The 26686-nt window shown below is 50.3% G+C and overlaps 1 protein-coding gene across 1 annotated transcript; it reads right to left on the bottom strand.

Annotated features, from left to right (window-relative positions):
• Window positions 1–1089: 1089 nt before the first annotated feature.
• Window positions 1090–19116, bottom strand: LOC149338926 (uncharacterized). Its single transcript, XM_089550379.1, has 2 exons — window positions 18925–19116; window positions 1090–1380 (listed from the first exon to the last, which is right to left on the bottom strand). Exons 1-2 carry the CDS (start codon window positions 19114–19116, stop codon window positions 1090–1092), a joined length of 483 nt encoding a protein of 160 aa, XP_089406505.1.
• Between the last annotated feature and the right edge of the window lie 7570 nt (window positions 19117–26686).

Below are 26686 nucleotides of genomic sequence, written 5' to 3'. Positions count from 1 at the left end.
CTGCAAAGCATGATTAATGAGTTAGACAAGCAGAGCAGAACGGTGAGTCTAAAAATTACCACGCAGAAAACCAAAGTAATGTTCAACAGTATAGCAAGGGAAGAGTTCGCAGTTGGTAGCGAGGGGTTGGAAGGAGTAAGGGAATATGTCTACTTAGTACAGATAGTGATATCTGATCCGGATCATGAGACGAAAATAGCCAGAAGGATAAGAATGGGGCAGAGCGCATATGGAAGTTTCTCTGAGGTCATGAATGGCAATTGGCTCATATCCCTCAAGAGAAAAATCTACAGCAGCTGTATCTTACCGGTACTCACGTATGGGGCAGAAACGTGGAGGCTAACAAAGAGGGTTGAGCTTAATTCAAGGACAACGCAGCGAGCTATGGAAAGAAAAATGATAGGGGAAACGTTAGGAGATTGGAAGCGGGCGGAGTGGGTGAGGGAGTAAACGTGGGTTAATGACATCCTATTTGAAATCAAGAGGAAGAAATGGGCTTGGGCGGGGCGTGTAATGCGAAGCCTGATAGCCGTTGCCCTTTCATCAGAGTGGATTCCAAGAGACGTCAAGCGTAGCAGGGACCGGCAGAGAGTTAGGTGGGCGGATGAGATTAAGTACTTTGCAGGGATACGAAGGCCGCAACTGGCAAAGGAGAGGGTTAATTACAGGGACGTGGTAGAGGTCTTTGCCCGACAGTGAGCGTAGTCAGGCTGATGATGATGACTCCGGCTGGGTAGACGAGCGCCTTAACCACTGAGCCAGCGCGGCGGGTATTAGCCATTATCAAACAGTATTTTCGCCGACTGATTAAATCACGTTTATTGTACTATACGTTCCGCCGACATGCAATGCGGGGGCGGTTAAGAGAAATCAACGTCGACTGCTAATGTCTAGCCACAATAACAACATAATTGCCTCAAGGCACTCAGCTGGAGTTCCGCATGTGTAAATAAAACAAACCTGAATTAACAAGTCAGAACATATGCATACGAAATTTATGGACATAAAACGACAATACAAAAAAAGACGGTAACATGCAAAAAAATTCGACCACACAAGCGCCATCCCCCTACGAAGAGGGGGCGGCGCTCAACTCGTCTCTGGTGTGGACGACGCGGTGTCGTCGCCTCCCTCGCCGCTGCTCAGACCTTCATCTTCGGCTACGCCAGCGTCTGGGTCTTCGGCGTCGAGGCTTTTATTATTATCGCCGTCGGGGACGTGGACGAAAGGCGGCAACGGCGCGCGGGAGCTGGAGGGCAGGCTCGGCGACGTGTTCTCCTTGTCCTTGCCCAGCGCGTAGAAGGTGACCACCGCGGAGGTCGTGATGACCACCAGCGCCACGCCGAAGATGAGGCCCAGGCTGGGGCCGGAGGCGCCCATCTGCAGCAGAAGGAGTGAAAAAGCTGGACACAACAGACTCCACAACATCACAGCATCCTAATAGCTTCTCTACTGCCCTTCAGTATTACAGAAACTCCTACCAAAGCACTTCCATCACTGCAGCCGGCACAGTCAGCACGCACCTGTTTTGTGGCGCAGTATGGATGCATATTTAGTGGTTGACAGCTGTGCCTTGCAGTCGTTCATAGCGCAGCACACTCACACCAGTTAAATGCACCGCTGACATGACAGAACCGTATCCAATCCACATATCTAATGTCTGCCTGCCGTCAGGCTTGTTCCCATCTGGCATGTGATTCGCAAGACTTTCCGTTATCTTTACAAAGGAGGCAGAGATTATCTATAAAATTATCGTACAGTTTGTTATATTGCCGTCTTTTCAAAGGGATCTTAGTTCCCGTCTTCCATTCCAGTTCTCAATTCCTAATTCTTAGTTCATATTTCAGTCCATATGCTGTAATAAAATCCTCAGTCATGAGCTTTGGCGTGCTTGCATTGGTAACTACAACGCTCGGAACAGAGCTGTGTCATGCGAGTAATTGGATGAGTACCTTGTTTAAACACAGCTGAATTGTTTCCAAAATTTTAAATTATTCCTAAACAGCTTTTATATTCTGAAAGGTTGCCCCGGTACTGCAAGTTACAAATTGATAAACACGGCATTTCATTAGTTAAACTAGCCGGGCTTACAAACCATCCTTTATATTATACACAAAACCCGGGAAACACAGAATGTTGATATATTCCGCACAAATTACGGGAAACTAAACTTAAAATTCCGCTTATTGACACCTATCCTGAACGAAGTGTCCGACCACGATAGCACAGATTTCACTGATAAATCATTCTGATTTATGCAGTACACTTCTGTAACCTAACAAAAATTAACACGGCAATATAGTTGGCTCTCTGCCTGCTTCGTGTAAAGTGTACAGTTTCAGCGATGGTGTTTGTTTTTTTCTACCTTCATCCTATTTTTTTTGTGAAAGGGACTATTTTCCTTAATTAAGTTGTAAGGAAGGAAGGAAAAACTTTATTTTACTCTAGTCCTTTTTCCTGCGGTTTGGCGGCATCTTCAGAGACGTTTTCTCCTTGATTTTACCCCCAGGAGTCTTCTCTGTCGAAGTCGTCCGCCTCTAATCAGTGGTCGGTTGCCCTCAGTCCAGGGCTCCGCTGGCCACTGCCGCCCGTTGAGCTCGCTGTACCAGACCTTCTTGGTCTTCACAGCGGTCGCTGGACAGCAGAGTCTCCCACTGCTCCGCACTCGGGTTTTCTATTTTGGGGACCACGTCTATCTTTTGGCAGGCCCATGTGATGCGATAGAGAGTAGGTTTGCCGTCGCACCAGGGACATTTGTCCGCGTATATGGTAGGGTGCATTTTGTTTAGTATATGTAGGTTTGGGAAAGAGCCTGTTTGTAATTGTCTCCAAGTGACAGCTTCCTCTCTGCTGAGAGATTTGTGCGGTGGGGGATACCGCAATCTTCTGCCTCTGTAGTTTTGTAGTATGGCCGAGTAATCCCTGGGTGCTGGCGCCAGTTCCGCGGGCTCATCGGATGCTCGGAAAGTAATGTATCCTCGAGCTATCCTGTCGGCCTCTTGGTTCCCTGCCACCCCCGTGTGCCCCGGTATCCACACAATTTTGTGTGGGATCTTGTCACTTTGTTCTTCCTGGTTTTTAATTCTGTCGCTCGCTGCGAGGAGTATACGGAGCGCGTGACGACCTATCCTGCCATTCATGTAATTTCGGCAGGCTGTTTGAGAGTCGGTGAGTATTGTTAGCGACCGCCCGGTTCTATAGCCCTCCGCCACCGCTAGAGCAACGGCTACTTCCTCGGACTCTGCAGCTGTGCAGCCTCGGAGAGACGCGCTGGTCATTTCGCGTAAAGACGAATCGACCACCGACGCCACAGCGATTTTGGTGTCTCCTCCTCTCCAAGACGCGTCTGCATACACGGTCGTGGCTTGAGGAGCGTATGTTTTTTTCGATGAAATCGGCCCTCGCTTCTCTTCTGCCTCGATGGAGGTTGGGATCCATGTTTTTTGGTATTGGCGCTACCTTGAGGGTCTTGCGAAGCTCGTCGGGGATCGTTGCCGTCCTCGTCATTTCTCGCATCTGCTCGCGGTATCCGAGCCTCTGCAGGAGCGCTCTTCCAGTCGTTGTCTGCAACAGCCTGAGTTTTCGCGACTCAAGCTGCGCCTCTCGTAGCTCCTCAAAGGTGTTATGTAATCCCAGGGCCATGAGTTTTTCGGTTGACGTGTTGCGCGGAAGTCGGAGCGCTGTCTTATACGCTTTGCGTAGCAGGGCATCCGCTTGTTGTATTTCGTTTTTGTTGAGGCACTGGTAGGGTAGGCTGTACGTGATTCTACTAACTACAAGGCTTCTGACTAGTTTGAGTGTGTCCTCTTCACGCATGCCATGTCGCCTGTTGGTATGTCGCCTGTTGGTGATGCGGGTGATCATGCGTGAGACTTGTAGTGTTGTTGCTTTGAGCAGGGTAAAAGTGTGAGTACTGCGCTGGTTGGATAGAACCCACATGCCTAAAATTCTTATTGTTGTCTTTTCGGGTATGGGTGTCCCGTCTAGGTAGACGTTGAGTTTTAGGTCCTCGTTGGTTGGGACGGTCCGGTTTTGCTTGCCTCTCCAGACTCTCAGCAGTTCCGATTTCTCGGTCGAGCATGCGAGTCCTTTCTGCGAGGTATTGCTCTACACAAGAGGCCGCTTGCTGTAGCCTTTCTTCCTTCTCTCCGAGACAACCCGTGTTTGTCCAGACTGTTATATCGTCAGCATACATTGCATGCCTGATGCCTTCGATGTTCTCTAGTTTTCGAGATAGGCCTATCATAGCTATGTTGACAAGTAAGGGGGAGACAACTGACCCTTGGGGTGTTCCCTTATTTGGAGTGCGAATTTTGTCCGATCGAAGATCTCCTATGCCGATGGTGGCAGTTCTGTCGGACAGGAAGGCTTTGACGAAGCCGTGGATTCTGCGCCCGCAATCCAGCTTGTCTAGGCCCGTATGGATCGCTTCGTGGCTGACGTTATCGAATGCCCCCTTGATGTCCAGGGCCATTATGACATTTTCTCCCGTCCGAGGTACGTTTCTCAGCACATCTTCTTGTATTTGGAGGAGAACGTCCTGCGTCGAGAGCTTTGCTCTGAAGTCGAACATGGTATGTGGTACACAGCCGTTATCTTCCATGTAATTTTGCAGTCTTAAAGTTACCACCCGTTCGTAAAGTTTGCCAAGGCACGACGTGAGTGATATGGGCCTGAGGTTTTCAATTTGTAGCTTTTTACCAGGTTTAGATATCATTATTACTTCGGCGTGTTTCCAATCTTAAGTTGTATGAAATTTTTTTTAATGTTCCACAGCTCGCAGCGGGCATCCCTAAGGCATAGCTACCGAGGTCGGTAACCACCAGGATGTGGCGGTTGGCACGGCGGCAGGGATGTCTTCTTCCTGAGCATTGGACAATGTCAGCTGCTCGTACCTCAAAATTTTAAACTGTGTTTAAGTGAAAGAGACTATTTTCTTTATTTAAATGGTATGAAAACCTTTTTAGATGTTCCACTAAAAGACTTACGGAATGTTTAAAAAGCAGCGCCAGCTTTCTTTCTCGACTCGCAAGAACTTATTACCAAGCAAAAAAATTTCAGCACTCATGGGCTAAACCAGTGGAACTATTTGCGCTTTAATTGGCAGCAAGCAGGTACGGTCCCGAAAAGGCTGAGTCTGTTCGCCTTTGTTAAAAGTCTAGTCCTGTTCCATATCCTGGAGGACATCATGCACTAGGAGGCATGTATTATTGGCGGAAGCAAATGTGTCCGCCTTTCGGATACATGCCTTATATGGGCATATGCCGATCAATAGCCAATCGAACATGACTCTTAGAGGCAAACCTTAACATCTTAACCACACATCAGTGACACAAGCAGCAAGACTGCGCTTAAGGCTTTTGCCTCACCGCACCTTAGGTCAACAAAGTGCCCCCCTGATTTTTTAAGCATGAAATGCTTTTAGCCCCTGTTGTCGGAAGTGTGGTGACGTCACGCCGAGACCGAGATCCACTCATCCGGGCATTGAAATCCACTCATCCGGGCATTGAAATCCACTCATCCGGGCACTGAAATCGAGTCATCCGGGCACTGAAATCGAGTCATCCGGGCACTGAAATGGAGTCATCCGGGCACTGAAATCGAGTCATCCGGGCACTGAAATCGAGTCATCCGGGCACTGAAATCGAGTCATCCGGGCACTGAAATCGAGTCATCCGGGCACTGAAATCGAGTCATCCGGGCACTGAAATCGAGTCATCCGGGCACTGAAATCGAGTCATCCGGGCACTGAAATCGAGTCATCCGGGCACTGAAATCGAGTCATCCGGGCACTGAAATCGAGTCATCCGGGCACTGAAATCGAGTCATCCGGGCACTGAAATCGAGTCATCCGGGCACTGAAATCGAGTCATCCGGGCACTGAAATCGAGTCATCCGGGCACTGAAATCGAGTCATCCGGGCACTGAAATCGAGTCATCCGGGCACTGAAATGGAGTCATCCGGGCACTGAAATGGAGTCATCCGGGCACTGAAATCGAGTCATCCGGGCACTGAAATCGAGTCATCCGGGCACTGAAATCGAGTCATCCGGGCACTGAAATGGAGTCATCCGGGCACTGAAATCGAGTCATCCGGGCACTGAAATCGAGTCATCCGGGCACTGAAATCGAGTCATCCGGGCACTGAAATCGAGTCATCCGGGCACTGAAATCGAGTCATCCGGGCACTGAAATCGAGTCATCCGGGCACTGAAATCGAGTCATCCGGGCACTGAAATCGAGTCATCCGGGCACTGAAATCGAGTCATCCGGGCACTGAAATGGAGTCATCCGGGCACTGAAATGGAGTCATCCGGGCACTGAAATCGAGTCATCCGGGCACTGAAATCGAGTCATCCGGGCACTGAAATCGAGTCATCCGGGCACTGAAATCGAGTCATCCGGGCACTGAAATCGAGTCATCCGGGCACTGAAATCGAGTCATCCGGGCACTGAAATCGAGTCATCCGGGCACTGAAATCGAGTCATCCGGGCACTGAAATCGAGTCATCCGGGCACTGAAATCGAGTCATCCGGGCACTGAAATCGAGTCATCCGGGCACTGAAATCGAGTCATCCGGGCACTGAAATCGAGTCATCCGGGCACTGAAATCGAGTCATCCGGGCACTGAAATCGAGTCATCCGGGCACTGAAATCGAGTCATCCGGGCACTGAAATCGAGTCATCCGGGCACTGAATTCCAGTCATCCGGGCTCTGAAACGAGAACATCCGGGCACCGTACGAGACTTAACGAGATTTAACGAGACTCTCTAAGCCCTCCTACGCGACCGGCATGCAAGCAACGGTTGGTCTCCAAACGAGTCACAAAAAATAACTGCTGCCAGTGCCTTCTCAATGTTTATCAAGATATCAGTCGCGCTGTGCGTTTGATAATGCACGGAATTATAATTTCCGATTTCTAATAACTCGTGCAAAAAGCACATAAATGCCACGTTACACTTCGTTGTCATACGTGATCTCTTAGGGGCTTCGCGTATCAAAGCAAAGCCGCGCAGGCGCACAGGGGCCCGGGGGAGAAGCGCAGCGTTCAAAGGGCAAGGCATCGCGCCGAACGGGTGGTGGCGTTCCTCCCTTCCTTTACGGTGCGGTTAGGGTGTCCACCGAGATGGCAGAGAATTACTGCGCCATTTCCTTTCCTCAAAAAACCTTGCGTTCAAATGGCAAGGCATCGCGCTGAACGGGTGGTGGCGTTCCTCCCTTCCTGTACGGTGCGGTTCGGGTGTCCACCGAGATGACATTAGGCCCGTAAACATTTCATGCTTACTCTACTCTCGTTTACGGGAGAGGCAGAGATTTTTTTTAAGCATGAAATGCTTTTAGCCCCCGTTGTCGGCAGTGTGGTGACGTCACGCCGAGACCGAGAGCCATCATCCGGGCACTGAAATCGAGTCATCCGGGCACTGAAATCGAGTCATCCGGGCACTGAAATCGAGTCATCCGGGCACTGAATTCCAGTCATCCGGGCTCTGAAACGAGAACATCCGGGCACCGTACGAGACTTAACGAGATTTAACGAGACTCTCTAAGCCCTCCTACGCGACCGGCATGCAAGCAACGGTTGGTCTCCAAACGAGTCACAAAAAATAACTGCTGCCAGTGCCTTCTCAATGTTTATCAAGATATCAGTCGCGCTGTGCGTTTGATAATGCACGGAATTATAATTTCCGATTTCTAATAACGCCTGCAAAAAGCACATAAATGCCACGTACACTTCGTTGTCGTACGTGATCTCTTAGGGGCTTCGCGCATCGAAGCAAAGCTGCGCAGGTGCACAGGGGCCCGGGGGAGAAGCGCTGCGTTCAAAGGGCAAGGCATCGCGCCGAACGGGTGGTGGCGTTCCTCCCTTGCTTTACGGTGCGGTTCGGGTGTCCACCGAGATGGCAGGGAATTACTGCGCCATTTCCTCTCCTCAAAAAACCAAATGGCAAGGCATCGCGCTGAACGGGTGGTGGCGTTCCTCCCTTCCTGTACGGTGCGGTTCGGGTGTCCACCGAGATGACATTGGGCCCGTAAACATTTCATGCTTACTCTACTCTCGGTTACGGGAGAGGCAGAGATTTTTAATCTGTGTTTAAGTGAAAGGGACTATTTTCCTTATTTAAGTTGTATGAAAAATTTTTTAAATCTTCCACAGCTCGCAGCGGGCATCCCTAAGGCATAGCTACCGAGGTCGGTAACCACTAGGATGTGGCGGTTTGCACGACGGCAGGGATGTCTTCTTCCTGAGCATTGGACAATGTCAGCTGCTCCTACCTCGTCGACGACTACGCGGCCTACTGCGGACTCCAGTGCGCCCCAGCTAAATCAGAATTTGTGCACTTACGTCCCTCCCCTCGGGACACAACACCGCTTCGCATCAGTCTCCCCTCGGCGCCGATCCGGGAGGCCAAGGAGATCCGCGTCCTTGGCCTCTTCATACACCACCAACGCAGGGTCGACACCACCCTAGCCTAACTTCGCACGGTGGGAGACCAGGTAGGTCGCATGGTCCGCCGGGTCTCCATTAAGCGGGGCGGATTACGAAGCAAGGATGCACTGCGGCTTGCCCATACTTTCGTAACGAGTAGAATGCTCTACTCAACTCCCTACTTGCACCTGCGCAAACACGATGATGACCAACTGGAGGTCATCCTGCAGAAAGTCATCAAGCGGGCTCTCGATCTCCCGGTCACCACGTCCAACCAGAGGCTTCTGGCCTTGGGCGTGGTGAACACATTTCGGGAGCTTCGAGAAGCCCACTTAGTCAACCAATACACGCGTCTTGCACAGGACACGTCCGGTCGCCGCCTCTTGGACCGGCTACACATCAAACATAACTACCATATTGAGGAAAGGGAGAGAGTGCCAGAACCCTGGAGACGCGCCCTCCGGGTCCGACCCCTTCCCCGCAACATGTCCCGAGAAGATCATAGCGGTCGTCGCCAGGCGCGCGCGGAAGCGTTGGCGCGATACTATGGTAACCAAGAACACGTGTATTACGTAGACGTTGCCGGCCCACACCACGGGGTGTGGTACACGGCCACAGTCGTACACAACACAAACACAGTTAACGGGCTCACTTTCAAAGCCTACAACGCAACACACGCGGAGGAGATTACCATTGCTCTGGCTGTCACGAATCCCAAGTCAAAACACATCATCACCGACTCGCGAGGGGCCTGTTAGAACTACGAGTTGGGCTGGGCTCCCCCGCTTGCCTGGCGCATACTGGAATATAGCTGTCGATGCGAAGATCCAACTCCACGAAACCTGATTTGGGCCCCCGGTCACCAGGGACTCCAGGGAAACGAAAAGGCCGATCAGGCCGCCCGCGCACTCTCTCCCCGGGCTATCTCCCTGTCCTTGGAAGGGTACTCCCAATCAGACAATCTGGCCCTTACATTCAAACAAATCACCGATTACTACAAGGAGGAGCACCGGCGCTACCCGGTCCCTTGTAAGGGTCTGCATCGCGCTGACGAGCGCCTCCTCATCAAAATTCTTACTAACACTGTGCTGTGCCCGGCGGTGCTTAAACATTTCAATACATCCTTTGATGGCGCGTGCCAGTTCTGTGGGGAGGTGGCTGACACCTTCCACATGGTTTGGGCGTGTCAGTTAAACCCATCTATCCCCCCCAACCCCAACCCCACCAGAGAGGACTGGGAGGCGGCCCTGCTCGGCTGTCAGGACCTAAAGACCCAAAAGGCCTTGGTTCACCGGACGCGGGCGGCGTTGCTTGCCAATGGGGCAGCGGAATAGGGGCTCCACCCAGTATTGTAAGGGGAAAGGGCCAATAGGGTCCTACCTCAATCACCTTTCTGTAAAGAACTTAATTTCCCATAAATGTTTTTCACCACCACCTACCTCAAAATTTTAAACTGTGTTTAAGTGAAAGTGACTATTTTCATTATTTAAATGGTATGAAAACCTTTTTAGATGTTCCACTAAAAGACTTACGGAATGTTTAAAAAGCAGCGCCAGCTTTCTTTCTCGACTCGCAAGAACTTATTACCAAGCAAAAAAATGTCAGCACTCATGGGCTAAACCAGCGAAACTATTTCCGCTTTAATTGACAGCAAGCAGGTACGTTCCTGAAAAGGCCGGGTCTGTTCGCCGTTTGTTAACAGTCTAGTCCTGTTCCTGGAGGGCCTCATGCACAAGGAAGCACGTATTATTGGCGAAAGCCTTCAATCCTCATGCTTTTGTTACCATGCTAGCAAATGTGTCCGCCTTTCGGATACATGCCTTATATGGGCATATGCCAATCAATAGCCAATCGAACACGACAGCGGAAATTTTTGGTAATTAGTAGTAGTTCAGAAGTGCCACGTGGGACTCTGCACTGAGCCTGTACCTTAACACTAATTAATCAGTTTACTAGTTAAGGTCACGTTAACTATCACTAACCACACATTAACTAGCATCAGGAAATGTGCGTCACGCTTAACTATCATTAACCATCGTTAATAGTTAGATGTTTCCAGATGTTTCATAGACATTGTGTCGAATATTCTAGACAGTTTCATCACTTGACAGGTGAATGACAGGACGTGATGGATGATATTAGAACAATGGTAAAGACCAATTAGCCTAATTGACCTTTCTAGTCCGACCACATAAATAAATAAAACCGAGAAGGAAATTGGCCGAGTTGGGGGACCGAACCAGGGTTTCCGGAGCGCGAGACGAGCACGCTAACCAGTCCGCTATGCGAACTCGATGGTTTTGAATGAACAAAGGCGCGTCTACCTAGTACGGAGTCTTCGTTCACTCCCATCTTCCTCCCTTCCTTTGAAAGCGAGGTTCAGGTGTCCACCGAGATATGCGCGAGAGATACATTTCCTTTCCTCAAAAACCAATTTACCATCGAGCAAGGTGTAATGCCAAATGGGCGATGGCGTTCTGTGGACTCCCTGGCAGCGTTGCAAGAACCACACATCAATGACACAAGCAGCAACACTGAGCATAAGGCTTTCGCCTCACCGCACTTTAGCTCAACAAAGTGCCCCCCTGAATTTTAAGGCGGAAACCATTAATACCTCATGCTGTCGTTAGCAATCCTTGTCGGCAGCCGTGTCCCCGTCCGTGTCGGCAGCTGTGTCTGCGTCTGTGTCGGCAGCCGTGTCGACAGCCGTGTTGGCAGCCATGTCGACAAGTGTGTCCGCGTTTTCACGGGTGTCCACCGAGATATGTGAGACAGTTACTGCGTAATTCCCTTCACTCAAATACAATTTTCAGTTTCCTCATTACGGCCCCTCTTCTTTCACTGCCACTTCCTCCCTTCTTGTAAGGTGCGGTTAAGGTGTCCACCGAGATGACTGAGAATTACAGCGCCATTTCCTTTCCTCAAACAGCATTGCGTTCAAAGGGCAAGGCATCGCGCCGAACGGATGGTGGTGTTCCGTGGACTCCCTGTCTGCGCTACAACACGCTTTCGCGTTCCACTCCTGAAGGCGAAGCTTAGGCGCCATTAATTAGCAGTCAATTAGTGCTTAGTGATTAATCAGTAATTAGTCATTAATTAGTAATTTGTCATTACTTCTTCATTAATTATGCGTGACGTCATCATCCAGTGGTGACGTCACCAGAGTTACATAGGCAAATTGGTGCGGAAAACGCTTTCACCTCATCGCACTCTAGAGAGACAAAATGCACCACCCTCAAGAAACTCAAGCAGGTTGTAGGTGCGATATCGCACCTCATCCGCAGGGTTTCGGGACGTCATAGAGGCATGAAGGAGCGCGACCTATGTCGCCTCATTCGTGCTTTTGTCCTCAGTCGTGTGTTGTACACTACACCATATTTACAACTATAAAAACATGACAAACGCTTTGGATGCTTTGATTCGCAAGGCATTCAAGGTAGTACTTCATCTTCCCCTCAACACACCCACAGACAGATTACTAGGCCTGGGCCTCCACAACACGATCGGGGAACTGGTGGAGGCCCACCGACAGGCCCAATACATCAGGCTCATACAAACCTCCACAGGTCGGTATATCCTGGACTCCCTAGGAATCAAAATACCGGCCAAACCCAACCCTCATCGCCATCCCACGACCCCTTCACCGGAAGCTCCTCATCAGGCCGCTTCCGAGGAATATGCACCCGTCCCACCATGAGCAGCGCCGCAGAGCACGTGCGAAGGCACTCCATCGAGCGTACGACCCGAGCCGGACGCCGTATCGGTGGACGCTGCCTGCACGGGTGATGAAGCCACAGCAGCTGTGGTCGACTCCTTTATTCGCCCTCCTCACACTACCTCTCCCTCCAGACACCTCCCCAGAGGCTGCAGAGGAAGCCGCCATTGCACTTGCTATCACCCGCACGGAAGCCCGGTACATTTTAAGTGATTCTAAAACTGCGATTCTAAATTTTGCTCGATGCCGAGTCCTTGTCCCTGCTTTTGGCATACTGGACTCGTGCGATGCACCCCCACTTCGCCAAGTGGAGCTGATATGGGTGCCTGCGCACTCCGGGAATCCCGGAAACGCGGCCACCAACCTCTTAGCCCGAGGATCTTTAAACCGGGCTCAGGTGGCCTCGGATCGGGGATTCACGAAGGAGCCCATGCACTCATTCAGCGAGCTGACGCAGGCCTGCAGAGCAACACGCCAGCTCTACCCCCGCCGCTCCCCTCCCTAGATAACAAACAAGCAACACTCTGGCGCAGACTACAGACACACTCTCTCCCCTCACCCCTTACCCTAGACCACTATCATCCCTCCTTCCCCACTCCGGCATGCGCCCTATGCCCAGAACCCTTCGCCTCTTCCCTCCACATACTTTCCCTCTGCCCGGCGGACCCTCCCCCGCGGGACCTAGAGAACCTCAAGACCTGGGAGGACTGGGAGACCCTGCTGCGCTCGGAGGACCCGACCGTGCAGGCCATCGCCACCGGCCGGGCTGCCAGTGTTATGGACCTTAGAAACATAAACACTAGAGTGCAGTGGGGTCGTGCGACTCTCTCCCCCTCATTTTTCCTTTATAATCTATATGAGAAAAAATGGCAGTGGCTTAGCTCAGCTAGGACAGGTTATACATAGTAAGAGTGCGGTTAAAATTCATTACACCTTGCCGTTCAACTTGGCTTCTCTCCTGCTACGTCAAATGTTTAGTTTTGGCTGTTTTCCCCCCGTGGCGCCTAATTGCAGCTACATTAAAGACGGGCATTTGTTATGCAGAAAAGTGTGACGCATTTATTTTATTTCCAGTTCTTCGTCTTATATTTGTAGCCTGGCTTCTTTCAGGCCCACAAAGCAGGCAGTATACTTTAGATGTCATTTTTGCGCTTGTCTGGCTCCCGACTGCTTTGTGAGAGAGAGAGAAAAACTTTAAGAGGAATTCGGGGCACGCCCCAGATTCTCCGCACGACCCCACTGTACACAAGCGTTTATGTTCCTAAGGTCCATAACACTGGCCGCCCGGCCGGTGCCGGTGGTCTGCTCGGCCGGGTCCTCCAAGCGCAGCAGAGCCTCCCACTCCTTCCAGGTCTTGATGTTCTCTAGATCAAGCGGTGAGAGTTCGCCGGGCAGAAGAAAAGGATGTGGAGGGAAGAGGCGAAGTGTTCTGGATATAGGGCGCAAGCAGGAGTGGGCAAGGAGGGATGATAGTGAGCTCGGTTAAGGGGTGAGGAGAGATTGTGTGTCTGTAGTCTGCGAAAGAGTGTTGCGTGTTTATTTTCTAGGGAGGGGTGGAACGGGGGGCAGAGCTGGCGTGAGGCTCTGTATGCCTGCGTCACATCGCTGAACTAGTGCATTCGCTCCTTCTTCAATCCTTTATCCGAGGCCACCTAAGCCCGGTTTAAAGAACCTCGGGCTAAAGGGTTGCGGCATCGCTTCCGGGATTCCCGGAGTGCGCAGGAACCCCTATCACCTCCACTTGGCGGGGTGGTGGTGCACCGGGCGAATCCAATATGCCAAAAGCAGGCACACGGACTCGGCCTCGAGCAAAGTTTAGAATCGCAGTTTTAGAGTCACTTAAAATGTACCGGGCTTCCGTGCGGGTGAAAGCAAGGGCAATGGCGGCTACCTCTGCAGCCTCTGGGAAGGTGTCTGGGGGAAGAGGTAGTGTGAGGACGGTGGATGAAGAGAAGCCCACCACAGCTTCTGTCACTTCATCACCCGTGCAGGCAGCTTCCACCCATATTGCGTCCGGCTCGGAGCCGTACGCTCGATGGAGTGCCTTCGCATGGGCTCAGCGGCGCTGCTCATGTTGGGACGGCTGCATAATCCTTGGGCGGTGGTGGTGAAAACATTACGAATGAGCAGGAGGTATGTTTGGATCAGCCCGTTAGGGACCGATCCTTACAAACACTAGGTGGAGGTCCCTAGTATGGGACCCCAGTGGCGGTTGCCGCCGCCCGGGCGCCCCCGACTAAGGCTTGTTGGGCCTGTAAGTCGTGGCAGCCGAGCAGGGTCGCCTCCCAGTCCTCCCGGGTTGGGTTGGGGATGGGGGGAATAGCGGGGTTGCAGGGGCAGGCCCACACCATGTGATGTCAGAAGACATTGCACTACAGTGTGGGCAGCTGCCGCTAAAGGAGGGGTCAAAATGTTTTAGCGCTGCCGGGCACAGCAATGTAATGGTGAGAAGGCGGAGAAGGAGCCGCTCATCCGCCTTCTTCAGGCCTTTACATGGGCTAGGGTAAAGGCGATGACAATTTTGATAATATGTTGTAATATCTTTGAATGTATAGACCGGATTAAAATCGGGTTCCTGATCGGACGGGGAGGAGAAAACAGCCCGGTGAGAGAGCGCGCGGGCGGCTGCGTCTGCTGCCTCGTTTCCTGCCAACCCCTGATGAGCAGGGGCCCATATGAGGTAACGTTGTGCGAGGTCCGTATCTCGTATGCAATTTTGGCATATTCGATAGGCTAGGAAGGGAGTGCAGCCTTGTTCGACGTTCCGACAGGCCCCTCCCGAGTCGGTGATTATGTATTTTGAATTGGAATGTGAGGCCGCGAGAGCAATCGCGACCTCTTCTGCTTGTGCTCCACTTCCTTGGGCGCGGCTTGATGAGGAGCTCCCGATGAAGGAGTCGTGGGATGGCGAGGAGTTGCGTCGTTGGCCGGAATTCTACTTCCGAGGGAGTCCAGGATATACCGGCCTGTGGAGGCTTGTGTCAGCCTGATGTATTGCGCCCGTCGGTGGGCCTCCGGTGGGCCTCCACCAGTTCCCCTATCGTGTTGTGGAGGCCCAGGCCTAGTAGTCTCTTTATGGGTGTGTTGAAGGGAAGATGAAGTACTACCTTGATTTCCTTGCGGATCAAGGCATCCAAAGCGTTTATGTCGTGTTTGGATAGTTGTAGGTATGGGGTAGTGTACAGCACACGGCTGAGGACAAAGGCATGTATGAGGGGTCAGAGGTAGAGCTCCTTCATGCCTCTATGATGTCCGGAAATCCTGCGGATGAGGTGCGATATAGCGCCTACAACCTGCTTGTGTTTCTTGAGGATGGTGGTGTTTTTACCATCGTTCTGGATGTGCAGGCCCAATACACGCAGGCTGTCAACCTCAGGTATCGGGTCACCATTCAGTTTAATGGCAATGGGGAAGCGGCGGTTCCTAGGCCGGATGAGGAGAAGTTCGGACTTGTGTGGGGAGCAAGACAGTCCGGTGGTACGTGCGTAATTTTGGGTGAGGGTGGCTGCTTCCTGTAAGGTGCTCTCTATGCCACCGTCACGGCCGTGGGTGGTCCACAGCTGCAGGGTGATATCGTCTCCATAAATAGAGTGCTTCAGGTGGGGAATAGTTGCCAATATTCCGGCGGGGGGGGGGGGGGGGGGGGGGGATAAGGGTGATGTTAAAAAGGAAGGAGGAGAGGAAGGAGTCTCGAGGGGTGCCAATACTCCGAAGCGCGTAAGAGGGGGATGACGGAGGGCCGAAGTGTATCGCAGCCCTGTGGTCAGTGAGGAATGCTTGAATGTAGGCGTACGTGCGCACACTTACATTCAATGGAGATAAGGGAGTCATGATCGCCTGATCTTCAATGCGATCAAAAGCTTTGGAGAGATCGAAAGCTAAGACTGCCTTGGTGTGACCTGGAAGAAGCGGGTCGAAAATGTCTTGTGAGAGTTACAGCAAGGTATCCTGCGCGGATAGATGGGGGCGAAATCCCACCATGCTATGCGGGTAAAGATCGTTGTCTGCCATGCGACTTGTGAGTCTCGCTAACAGAACATGCTCAAGGAGCTTCCCGAGGCATGAGGGTAGCGAAATCGGGCGAAGGTTTTAGAGTGTAAGTGGTGTAAGATGGAAAGAGAAGTGTAAGATGGGCGCCGCCTGATGGCAGCGCCCACTAATATTTTACGAGTGAAATGGTGATATTACGAGTGATCGAGCTAGCTTTCAAAAAATACAAAGGTTTCTTACGAAACACCACAAAACACCTGTTTCTGCGAGCTGAGCTGCGTGTCACTTTAGGGAGGCAGCTTGACAATCTAATAAATAGTTTTTCAGAAATACAGTGCAGACTTTAAATTTATTTTCGGTCATCATGAACCCCTTCGGCTGAAGCAAACACCTCATATAAAGGGACTCTGCTAGAACCATTACCATGCAGCACCGATCGACCTTTCTTTTGAAATGGAGCAAAAAATTCACGCCGTTCCTTTTACATCGTTGTGCTGAGCAAATCAACAGGAAATAGTCGCTCTGGCCTTGACAAAGTTTAATGTCAAGCGAGTGTGCCATGCAGTCTGCAGACAACAGCAGCTTCCATTAGAAGGGGCTGTCACTCGCAACTATTCTATAATGACGTGTGCACAACGCGGTGCAGCTCCGTCCTTTTCGCATAGTATATTGAGTCCTCTCACGGCGATATAAGTAAACCGTTAAGGGTAAAGTACGAAGAACAGGCGACGTGTATTGCAGTAAATTTCTTCCTTGTCTTTAAGTCTCTTCTACATCATTTTCGTTGCCAAGTGCTCCTGGAGTCCACTTAGGCGAATGTCTCTGGCACTATCATACTTGGCGCAGTCTGCTCTCTTTGTGTATACTGTGGAACCTCACAGCTATCGAGTCTGGCTCCGAGAAGTATATTCAAATTTAGAGCCCCGATTTTCGGTCTACATCAGCCAGCGAGTAAAGAGCAATCTTCTTCGGGCGTCAAGAGTGCAACTGTAGCACCAAGAAAGAGCAAATGTTTCCAGAGCCGGCCCGCAGCACGCTGCCAGCTTACGCTTTCTTAAAGCTGTGTTACTTCTGCGCCCAGCCAAATACGCAAGCTTACAAAAATTTCTTTACACAGTTTATAGACTCTTTGAAATTTGTCAATAAAGTCTGTAAAATATGCATAAAAAAATTCAGGGGCACATTGGCTCTCTAAAGTGTTCCAAGGCGAAAGCCTTTCCTGGCGCACTGTTTGGCATTTACTGCGAGACTGTTTGTGCTGTACTAGTGATTTATTTGACTACACACTTTGACAACACATCACAACTACACACTTTGATTGCCGACTTTGGCTGCTTCTTTAGCACGACTCTCTCTCTGCTGCGATGAGTTCGGTTGTATCCATGACTCTGTTCGCAGTAATGATGTATGTAATGTGGTCACCCACGCACGCCTTAACCCCCTGTCGGAGCGGAAGACAACTGTTTTATTAGTTGTCGTGTGCTTCAAAAGGGGGCGTAGACATCCGTGGGTGACGTCATTACTTCGAATCCGCGCACTCTGTTGTCTTAACCATTTCGACCAACCGAAAAGCGTGCCACCTCTGCTGACAACCTTCTGTCGACAACGACGAGGCATTAAAGGTTTCCGGCTTAAAATCCTATAGACTAGCGTATAGGCACCACAATTCCTATAGAAAGTTTGTAGAGATTTTATAGATTTACGCCACACCTTTAGCGGCCTTTTATCTATAGACGTTCTTCAGACTGTGAACACACGCAGGGCAATATCTGTAACAAGGCAATAAAGCCTCTAAAAAAGTCTGCCATACACGTAAGACTGCTTGCGTGAGAGAATGCGCCCGCCCGCTCTCTTTGTGAACACAGTCGCCTTGCACTCCGGCGTGATGCAACCCGATGCCACGAAGCCGGCAATTCTGCCTCTGCATGGCTCTGCGTTGCTGCCGCGGAGACGCCGCCGCACCCCTTCTGATCTGCGCTCTAACTCTGAAGGCAGTCGCCGCCGTATCGCGGCCCGCGCTGCGCCTTAAGGGTATCACGTGGTAGCTAACAGGTTAATGCCCATATTGCAGAACTTGTCTTTCTTTAACTAATACTGATAGATCCCCGGGAGTCCACATACCGCTCCTGGCGCAGCGGTGAAGCTGTGCGCCACTGCCCTGCGGTGGCAGGTGATGCCACCGGTGGCTCTTGTGTGATCCAGGTTGTCCCGAGGAACCTTGCACGACCAATCATTAATTTAACCACCACGTGCCAGGTTGCATGAGGATGCCATCTTTTATGAGTACCACTGAGTGTTAACGCGCGCGAACGCGCGCGCGCACACACACACACACACACACACACACACACACACACACACACACACACACACACACACACACACACAGAGAGAGACGCGTTTTCATAAATGAGGCAAGTAAGGCTTACGCCTTCACTCTACAGGTCTCCAGACCATTTTTTTTGCGAAAGCAACACTACTGGAGCCCGGCTCGGCTCGTTGGGTTTGCTCGTGGCGGTGAGGCTACCAAACGACCTTGAGTCGCCGTTGCCTAGCAACCGCTTCAGCTGCGCTCTAACCCGAGTTACTACCCGAGCTTACCCGGGTGAGCTCGGTTAAGTACGGTCAAGTTCGGAGCAGCGTCGCGCCAGTTGCGCGAGAGGTTGCTAGGGGAGAGCAACATGTGTCGCACAATCCCTACCGGTGGCTGTGTTAGAAACAGCCACCTGCCAATGGGGTGTTCGTAAGGTGTGCACAGCTGAAGCACAGACAAGCACGCGACGGCTCACCTGCTGCATCTGCGCGCCCTTCGGTCTCATGATGTCCTCCACCTCGTCCTCATCGTCCTCGTAGTCTTGCGCCCGAGGCACAAAGGCCGGCACCACGGGCGCAGCGCCGGTGGGCACGACCGCCGCCGCCGCCGCCACTGAAGGAGCCATGGAGGGCCTCCTCGCCGCGGCCACGGGGTCTGCAGCGGCCATCGTCTCTGCCGGTCGGGGTTCGCAGGGTCCGGGGCAGCTGGGGTGCAGGACAAGGGGCCGAGCGCTGCTTGGGCGACGTCCGCTCTCCTGGAACGAGCTGCGCGAGCAACCTCACGGATCTTCGTCGTCCTTACTCGAGGTATAATTTTCTATCTTGTGCACGTTACAGAGTACAGGTAGCAGATTAATATTAGGATTACTTCACCTGAACTTCGTCTAATTTCAGAGGTCAGTCAACTTTTCAAGCTGATTTGAATTCGATTAACACTACTGGTCAACTTCGTAATTGACTCTAAATGCCTCAAAAACGAAACTAGTCTTTCAATCACATGTCATACCGCATCCCGACAGCTGACACTCTCCTTAATAGCCCGGTTTAACTTTCTACTACATACAAATATCTCGGACATCATCTTCAATCTAAATTAACATAGAATTACAGCATCAACGTAATTATGGCTGCTCCTGGCCACTCTTTTGGTCTTTTAGATGGTAACCTTTAACAACCTTCTTCGCATTTCAGAAAACTAGCATGCATTACCTTAATGCAGCCTAATATCTAGTACGCATCAGAGGTCTAGGACCCGGATCAAGCATACATTATTCACAATTTAGAGGCATTACCAAATCGTGCTGTCAGGTTTATCTATTCCCGTCATACTGGTGCCACCGCACTACAGGCGCGTGCCGAACTTGATAACTTCCGGACATCCCCATCTTGATTCCAACCTCAACCACCTCCTTCAAGCTCCTTCAAGATCATAATCAAATCAAATAAAATCAAATCAAATGTTTATTTTTGCACTCCATACAAAGAAATGCAGGGCACAGGACAAAAAGCTTGTCAGAAGACAGCTTGACAGGGCCCCTGCGCTCTTACAAATTGCTGGCGTACAGTGCAGCAAAAAGCATCGCTAAGGACTGAAACAACATGACATAATTACCACAATCAAAACGAAATTAGGTGCACAAAAGAACTGCTAAAAAGATTTAGTTGTTTTGACCTTGAGGAGTGATCGGTTGCAGACACATTAATGGAAAATTTAGCAGATACGCCTTAAGTTCGGCCGGTATCATGCTGTATACATTTATATCTTTTGAGATTAACTCATTTAGAAGCCTGCTTATACGAGTTTCAATGCTGCTCCACCCCTGACTCGTCCTAGAAAACAGAACCAACCATGGTTCTTGGTTCCGAAGAGAATATTGCACGTCAGGAGGCTGTTTCAGATTAAACAGTGATAGATATGCCTTATTATTGAATTGCAGGCATGTCTTATATCGCGTTATCAATCGGTAGCTATACAATTTAATGAACGGTATAACATTGTACACTTGAAAAAGAGGCATTGATGGTGCGTCCCAAGAAACTCCCGCAACTTGCCGGAGGGCTTTTTTCTGTAATATGCGGATTCTATTAATATTTGCCATTGATGTTATACTCCAAACTAAAGAACCGTAGTCTATTTGGGATGAAAAAACGACAATTATATATCTGAAGTTTAAGCCTTGCAGGTAAGACATGACGGCAGTTACACAGTACTCCAACTACTTTCGCCAAATTAGTAAGGACAAAGTTCACATGCCAGTTCCATACCAAATGTTCATTAAATATGACACCTAGCACCTTAGTCTGGTACAAGTGCAATCTTGTCTGACCCGATATAGAGGTCAAATCTGCAACTTATGTGTTTTTGGGCCACAGTATAAAGGGTTGCCTTAGTCTTTTCGTATTGCCACGTATCATTGTAGTGTTTGTTCATTCACGCTCAAGGCTGCAGGAAAGGCTTGTTATCATTTTTGTTCGTGAGGCGAGAAGCGACGAGTCTAATCTCGATTGATCGCAGCCATGAAAGGCTGCATCTAGGTTTTTCCAGATTACTGTAGATGATCTTGTCCTGCTATCTGGAAGTTTCCTTGCCGGCTTTAAAGTGAGCGATTCCGCGAGCAGCGGACATTCATAGTTCGACGATTGACGAGCACGCTTGTTGCTTACGCCGCCAGCGAGTGAGTCAGTTCTTTTGCGGGCGCAAGTCAGCCCAAATAAAGAGCTTCGTTTGCAAGTATTTCTGGTGTCTTCCTGACCGCTGGACTGCCGTCACTACAACGTGACATCTGGTGGAGGTGCTGGGTAGCCTTCCAGGTACCGGACAACCCCTGCAAGTCGTGACGCAAGCCCTTTGAGTTATTCGCCGGAAGACCTGACTCCAGTCTACCACGCAGCCTCTGGAGCCTCCAGCCATGACTTACGCCGCAGCAGTGCGCCGTCCTGTACCTCGACGACGGGACCCAAGTCCCTATCGCCCTTAGAGCTGCGCTGGAGCGCCGCCCTCTCGTCCCAACTCGCCCGTCCTACGAGCGTCGTACACGGCCGAGGAAATGCGTCGAGTGGAGAACACCCGACCAGCGCCGACCACAATGCTTCCACTGCGGAGAAGCCGGTCACATTCTCCGGTACTGCCCATACAGGAGAATGGGCATCCGAGGGTTCCCTTACGACGCCCCACGACCCCGACCCGGCCAGCGACCAGCCGAAATCGAGGATTTTTTGCGTCGGGAAGGATACCCATCGCCGAGCCGCCTATCGCGTTCTCCGTCGCCATCGTCACCGCGCTAAGTATCTCCTAGCCGAGGCTACGCAGTGCGTGGAAGCTTCCCCAGCCCCCGAAGGTTAAACTGAATAAAGCAGCCTCTGGAGGTGAGGTTGCTTCTGAGCGCAAGAACTAAGATCCTCCATCGACGAAAACAGAAGACCATGCCCCCTACGACGACGACGACCCCTACGACAACGACGACCCCTACGACAACGACGACCCCTACGAAAACGACGACCCCTACGACGACGACGACCCCTACGACGACGACGACCCCTACGACGACGACGACCCCTACGACGACGACGACCCCTACGACGGCGACGACCCCTACGACGGCGACTATCCCTACGACGACGACGACTACTACGACCACAAATACGACGACAAAAACTACGACAACACCGACGACGACGACACGGCCAGACTTGAAGCTTTTACCGCTGCCCTTACACCTTATTAGGAACGCTAAAGGACACTAAGTTCTCGAAGCATTCTCCGTGTTTAATTTCATTTTAAAGCATCGAGACGATGCTTCTTTGGAAGGGGGGTAATGCCACGTATCATTGTAGTGTTTGTTCATTCACGCTCAAGGCTGCAGGAAAGGCTTGTTATCATTTTTGTTCGTGAGGCGAGAAGCGACGAGTCTAATCTCGATTGATCGCAGCCATGAAAGGCTGCATCTAGGTTTTTCCAGATTACTGTAGATGATCTTGTCCTGCTATCTGGAAGTTTCCTTGCCGGCTTTAAAGTGAGCGATTCCGCGAGCAGCGGACATTCATAGTTCGACGATTGACGAGCACGCTTGTTGCTTACGCCGCCAGCGAGTGAGTCAGTTCTTTTGCGGGCGCAAGTCAGCCCAAATAAAGAGCTTCGTTTGCAAGTATTTCTGGTGTCTTCCTGACCGCTGGACTGCCGTCACTACAACGTGACAGTATTAATATACAGTGAGTTTGCTTGGCTCCAATGGTGTAACTTCTCAAGAGTGGTATTGGCTGCATCATGAATATCATGAAGGCTGTCAGACATTATAAACACGCTCTTGTCGTCTGCATAGATAATGAAGGAATCACGGTCTGTGATGTTTACAATATCATTTATATATAAATTGAATAACAAAGGTCCTAGGAGACTACCATGTGGAACACCGGCTTTCAGGAATTCCGGAGTAGAACAGTTCTCATTTATTACGACGGATTGCTGCCTGTTTGTTAGATAAGATTTCAGGAGACTTATTGACACTCCCCGAAAACCATAATGTTCGAGTTTCGCTCAAAATATATCATACAAAAAATGTTACTCTGCTGGTATACACATTCATTTGCGACCGCTTTGTAAACTCCTTCCAACTCTCTCCGTTCTCTGAGCTTACAAAGCACCAAACATCCTGTTGCGGACGCGGACGTCAACTTTTCGTGCACTTACATGTGCACTCACAGACACCCTTAAGCCGGAACCGCATGGAGCATTTTTCGCGAGCGAAAAACACGACGCGCTGCGAACGGCACGAGAAAAATGGAGCGCGCTGCGTTTTCCGGGTTGCCATACCACGTAACTCCGAACGAGATGAATTATCTACAAAACACGACGCTTTTCCACTTCGGTGGTTAGGGCCTCGGTAGGTGCGGAGACCAGCTTCCAGAACCTTCCAGTTCCTTCTTACGATGCGCCGTCACCATCGCGCTAGCGAAGGGGAGAAGGCATCACTCAGCACGCTCAAGGCAACGCCCTCTCCGTCGGAAATAAGCAGAATTTACTCAAATTTTCTCGATCCTTTGACGGCGCACGCGGACGTTTCCTTTCGCGCCGCGCCGGCTAGCGAAGTGGCGGGGTAGCAACACACCCAAGGTTAGGCGCTCTCCGGGGGTTTCTTTCTCGACTGTTCTAACGGCACGTACTGGCTAGATTGCTTACGCGCTGCGCCAGGTTTCGGAATATGCGCCGAATTTTGTGACATCCAGAAAGTAAATTTTGTTGTTAGACGGTAGCTCCAATGTTAAAACAAGCGGCTCAGAGCTTTGTTCGAGCAAGGTATATTAAAAGCACTGCATTCTGACGAATCCTGGTCACTGTCAATAAAAGGTCGCCGAAATTACTGAAGCCCTTCACTGCGGCGTAACTCATAGCCTCAGCCGCTTTTGAATGAAGAACGCCGAAACCCAAACTCAAACGGAACATGGTCATAACACACTTATCGTACAGTCTTTGTCAAAAGTTTAGAGCCCAGGGGGTTTGCCCCTAAGCCTTGTAGTGGGACTCCTGAAGCATTCGTGGCAGCCCTACCCATTGGAGAAGACAGGACCAGAAATCTTTTTACCTTCAAGAAATTTGGAGCGCTGGAGATGCATTACGAACCACACAGTGTGGCTCAGAAGCAAACCCCCTGGGCTCAAAACTTTTCACAAAGGCTGTACCTCAGCGCAAGCAACTCGCATTTACATTCATCACTACAAAATACATGGCGCTGCGTTCCACAGCTCATAGCAGTCGAATGAAATGCTTTGTAGGGTGGAATGGGATTTTTAACGGGTCCCGTTTCAAAATTTGCTTACTCATAATACTCACGGACGCTTCACTGCACAAAGATACTTCACGAAGTCAAAGACCATAACGTCTTTACTAGGTCCACTTTTTTTGCAGTTCGAACCAACGAGCCTTCCTAGCATGCTACTTAGACCGTCCGGGCCTGGGAACTTCTGAACCTGCAGAAAAGAAATGGCCGATTTCACCTCATCTAAAGTAAAAGATCCCTCAATGACTGCACACTGCTCATATTCAAGACAAGGAAACGCTTCTCCTAAGTGATTCAAATTGGACCCTCTGATCGGGTTACTATTATCACCAAACAGCCGCATATAAAAGTTAAAGAAAGCCCCTGGAATACATCCCCCCCCCCCCGCCCTGTCGGACGTTCTGAACAGTCTAAGTAGTGAGTTCTGTAAAGCTTTTATGCCTAGCGTAGCCCTTTACTTTTTGGTAGTTTTCAGTGCAGCTCATGACATGGGCATTTTGCCTCCCACGTTCTACACTGGTCACACCGTACTAATCCCAAAAAAGCATATAGACGCAGATCGGTTGAAAACTGTTAAACGGTACCGTCTGATATCCTTATGCAACGTGGATTATAAGATATTTGCGAAGATTCTTTCTTCTTGTCTGCAGCTTGTGGCATTAGATTTATTAGGGCTGTACCAAGTGCGCGGAATCAAAGGCCATCGTATTCGAAACCATAACCATATGGCACGTTCTCTTCCGTGTTAAGAGACAGTGCCAGATGAGGTCAGTCAAGTGGCTCGTATTCAGATTGATCTGGTAAAAGCTTTCGATAAGGTCAGTCATGATTACGAAACCTATTCCACTTAAAACATCTGATGGACAGGGCTGCCCGCTATCACTTTGTTATTTGCTTTATACATTGGGCCCCTATGTCGCAGTACCTACCAGAACACAGCCGTTCGTGGCTTCTCACTATCACAATGTGAAATTAAAACTTAAGCTTATGCTGATGACATTGCCGTTTCTGCTCTGATAAAAAAGAGTGTGCTCGAAGTTTTGAGTGTAACTAAGCAGTTTTACGATTGTTCTGGTGCGTCTCTTAACCTCGATAAATCTGGTGTGTTCTGGGTAGGACACTTGGGTACGAAACCGAGATTTTTTCGTGGCATCAAGTGGGACTCCAAAGATTTACAATTCTTGGGGGCTCCATTGCATCAGTATCGCAAGAGTGGACCTCGTTGGGATTCTCAGATCTCATTACGTGGGCGACAAACCCAGGCTTGGAAGGGCAGGGAACTGTATCTATTTGTACAAGCGCAAGTTTGCAATATCTTCTTGGTTTCAAAGGTTATATATGTCATGGAGGTGTTGCATTACGCAAGAGAAAAGTAGAGGCAGTTCATACAATTTTTGAAACTTTTGTGTGGCGCTCTGAATGGGAGCCGACGTGTAAAGGCTATTAATTTCTCCCTCGGGAGGCCGCTGGAGCTGGTCTGCAGTACTTGTTTGTTCATCAGCCTGTTTCAAAGTTTTCCTTTTAGATCAGTTAACCGTCCCTTCCTCCTAGCTGTGTTTAACAGACGATTAAGTGCTCATTAAGTGCTGTTTGCACCCACTGGTCACAGGAATGAGGGGCCTTCGTGGGGTTTTCTTAACAAGTCGCCGACACATTCCATTTCCTCTCTGTACGGTTTTCCTCAAAATTCCTATACAGTCTATTCAGAAAACAGATGACAAAAATTCTGATTGAGGCGTTGTTTCCTGTACCGATGTATTGGCAGCCTTACCACTGCTTTCTAGACAACAGTGTATTAAAGCGGGTGCAATGAATGTGCGTTCAAGCGACCGCAAAGACTTTCTTGTTTGAACTTCACATGTCCGCTTTGCCTGCCAAAACTTCGCTTCGTGAAAAAAGGGACTTTTTTGTCATGGCCTGTGAGCTTCCGCTTGTGTCAGCAGCCATAAACTATTCGTCATTTCTTTGTGTTTTGACGTGATGCAGCATTTTTTGGGACATTCTTCAACAGACTGACAAAAAGGACATTGAGATTATGCCCTATACTATTAGATTTTTACCCACGTGGAAGGTTCTAAGGTTCCATTCGATCTTTTAGGGCTCAAAGGACTGCTTAGCCTGTGGAAGAGCCGCATGACAGATCGCTACGCAGTGTGCTACGTTCATCGAAGTCTCTGTTCAGAGAGCAGTGTGCTATGGTGCGGTGGGTATATGCCGCGCAGGATCAGCCTCCTGCCTGGCTCCCTTTCGTCAATGCATGCGTGTGTCTCCCGGAATTTCGATGCGCTGACAAAGTGAGAGTGGATGCTGGTGCAATTTTGTATGACGAGTTCCGTGATGCAGCTCGGTTAAGTCAGACTTAAGCCTGTGAGTGTGGGTGTACTTCCATGCAATAAGGAAAAGAGCAGCCTTCGTAGCGTGTTCTGCGCATGCTCACCTCTGAATCTAAACGACATTGCTTCGA

Source organism: Amblyomma mixtum, chromosome 6 (genome assembly GCF_055824585.1).
Source record: "Amblyomma mixtum isolate Tamu chromosome 6, ASM5582458v1, whole genome shotgun sequence".
Classification (NCBI taxonomy): Eukaryota; Metazoa; Arthropoda; class Arachnida; order Ixodida; family Ixodidae; genus Amblyomma; species Amblyomma mixtum.
The sequence above is the reverse complement of the archived record's forward strand: the minus strand, read 5'-3'. Positions and strand labels throughout refer to the sequence as shown.

What these genes read in the sequence shown, in the direction of transcription:
- LOC149338926 (XM_089550379.1), bottom strand. Translation starts at nt 19,116, where the DNA reads ATGGCCGCTGCAGACCCCGTGGCCGCGGCGAGGAGGCCCTCCATGGCT. An exon ending in AGGGCGCGCAGATGCAGCAG is followed by an intron (nt 1,381 to 18,924) that starts GTGAGCCGTCGC and finishes CTTCTGCTGCAG; the next exon opens with ATGGGCGCCTCCGGCCCCAG.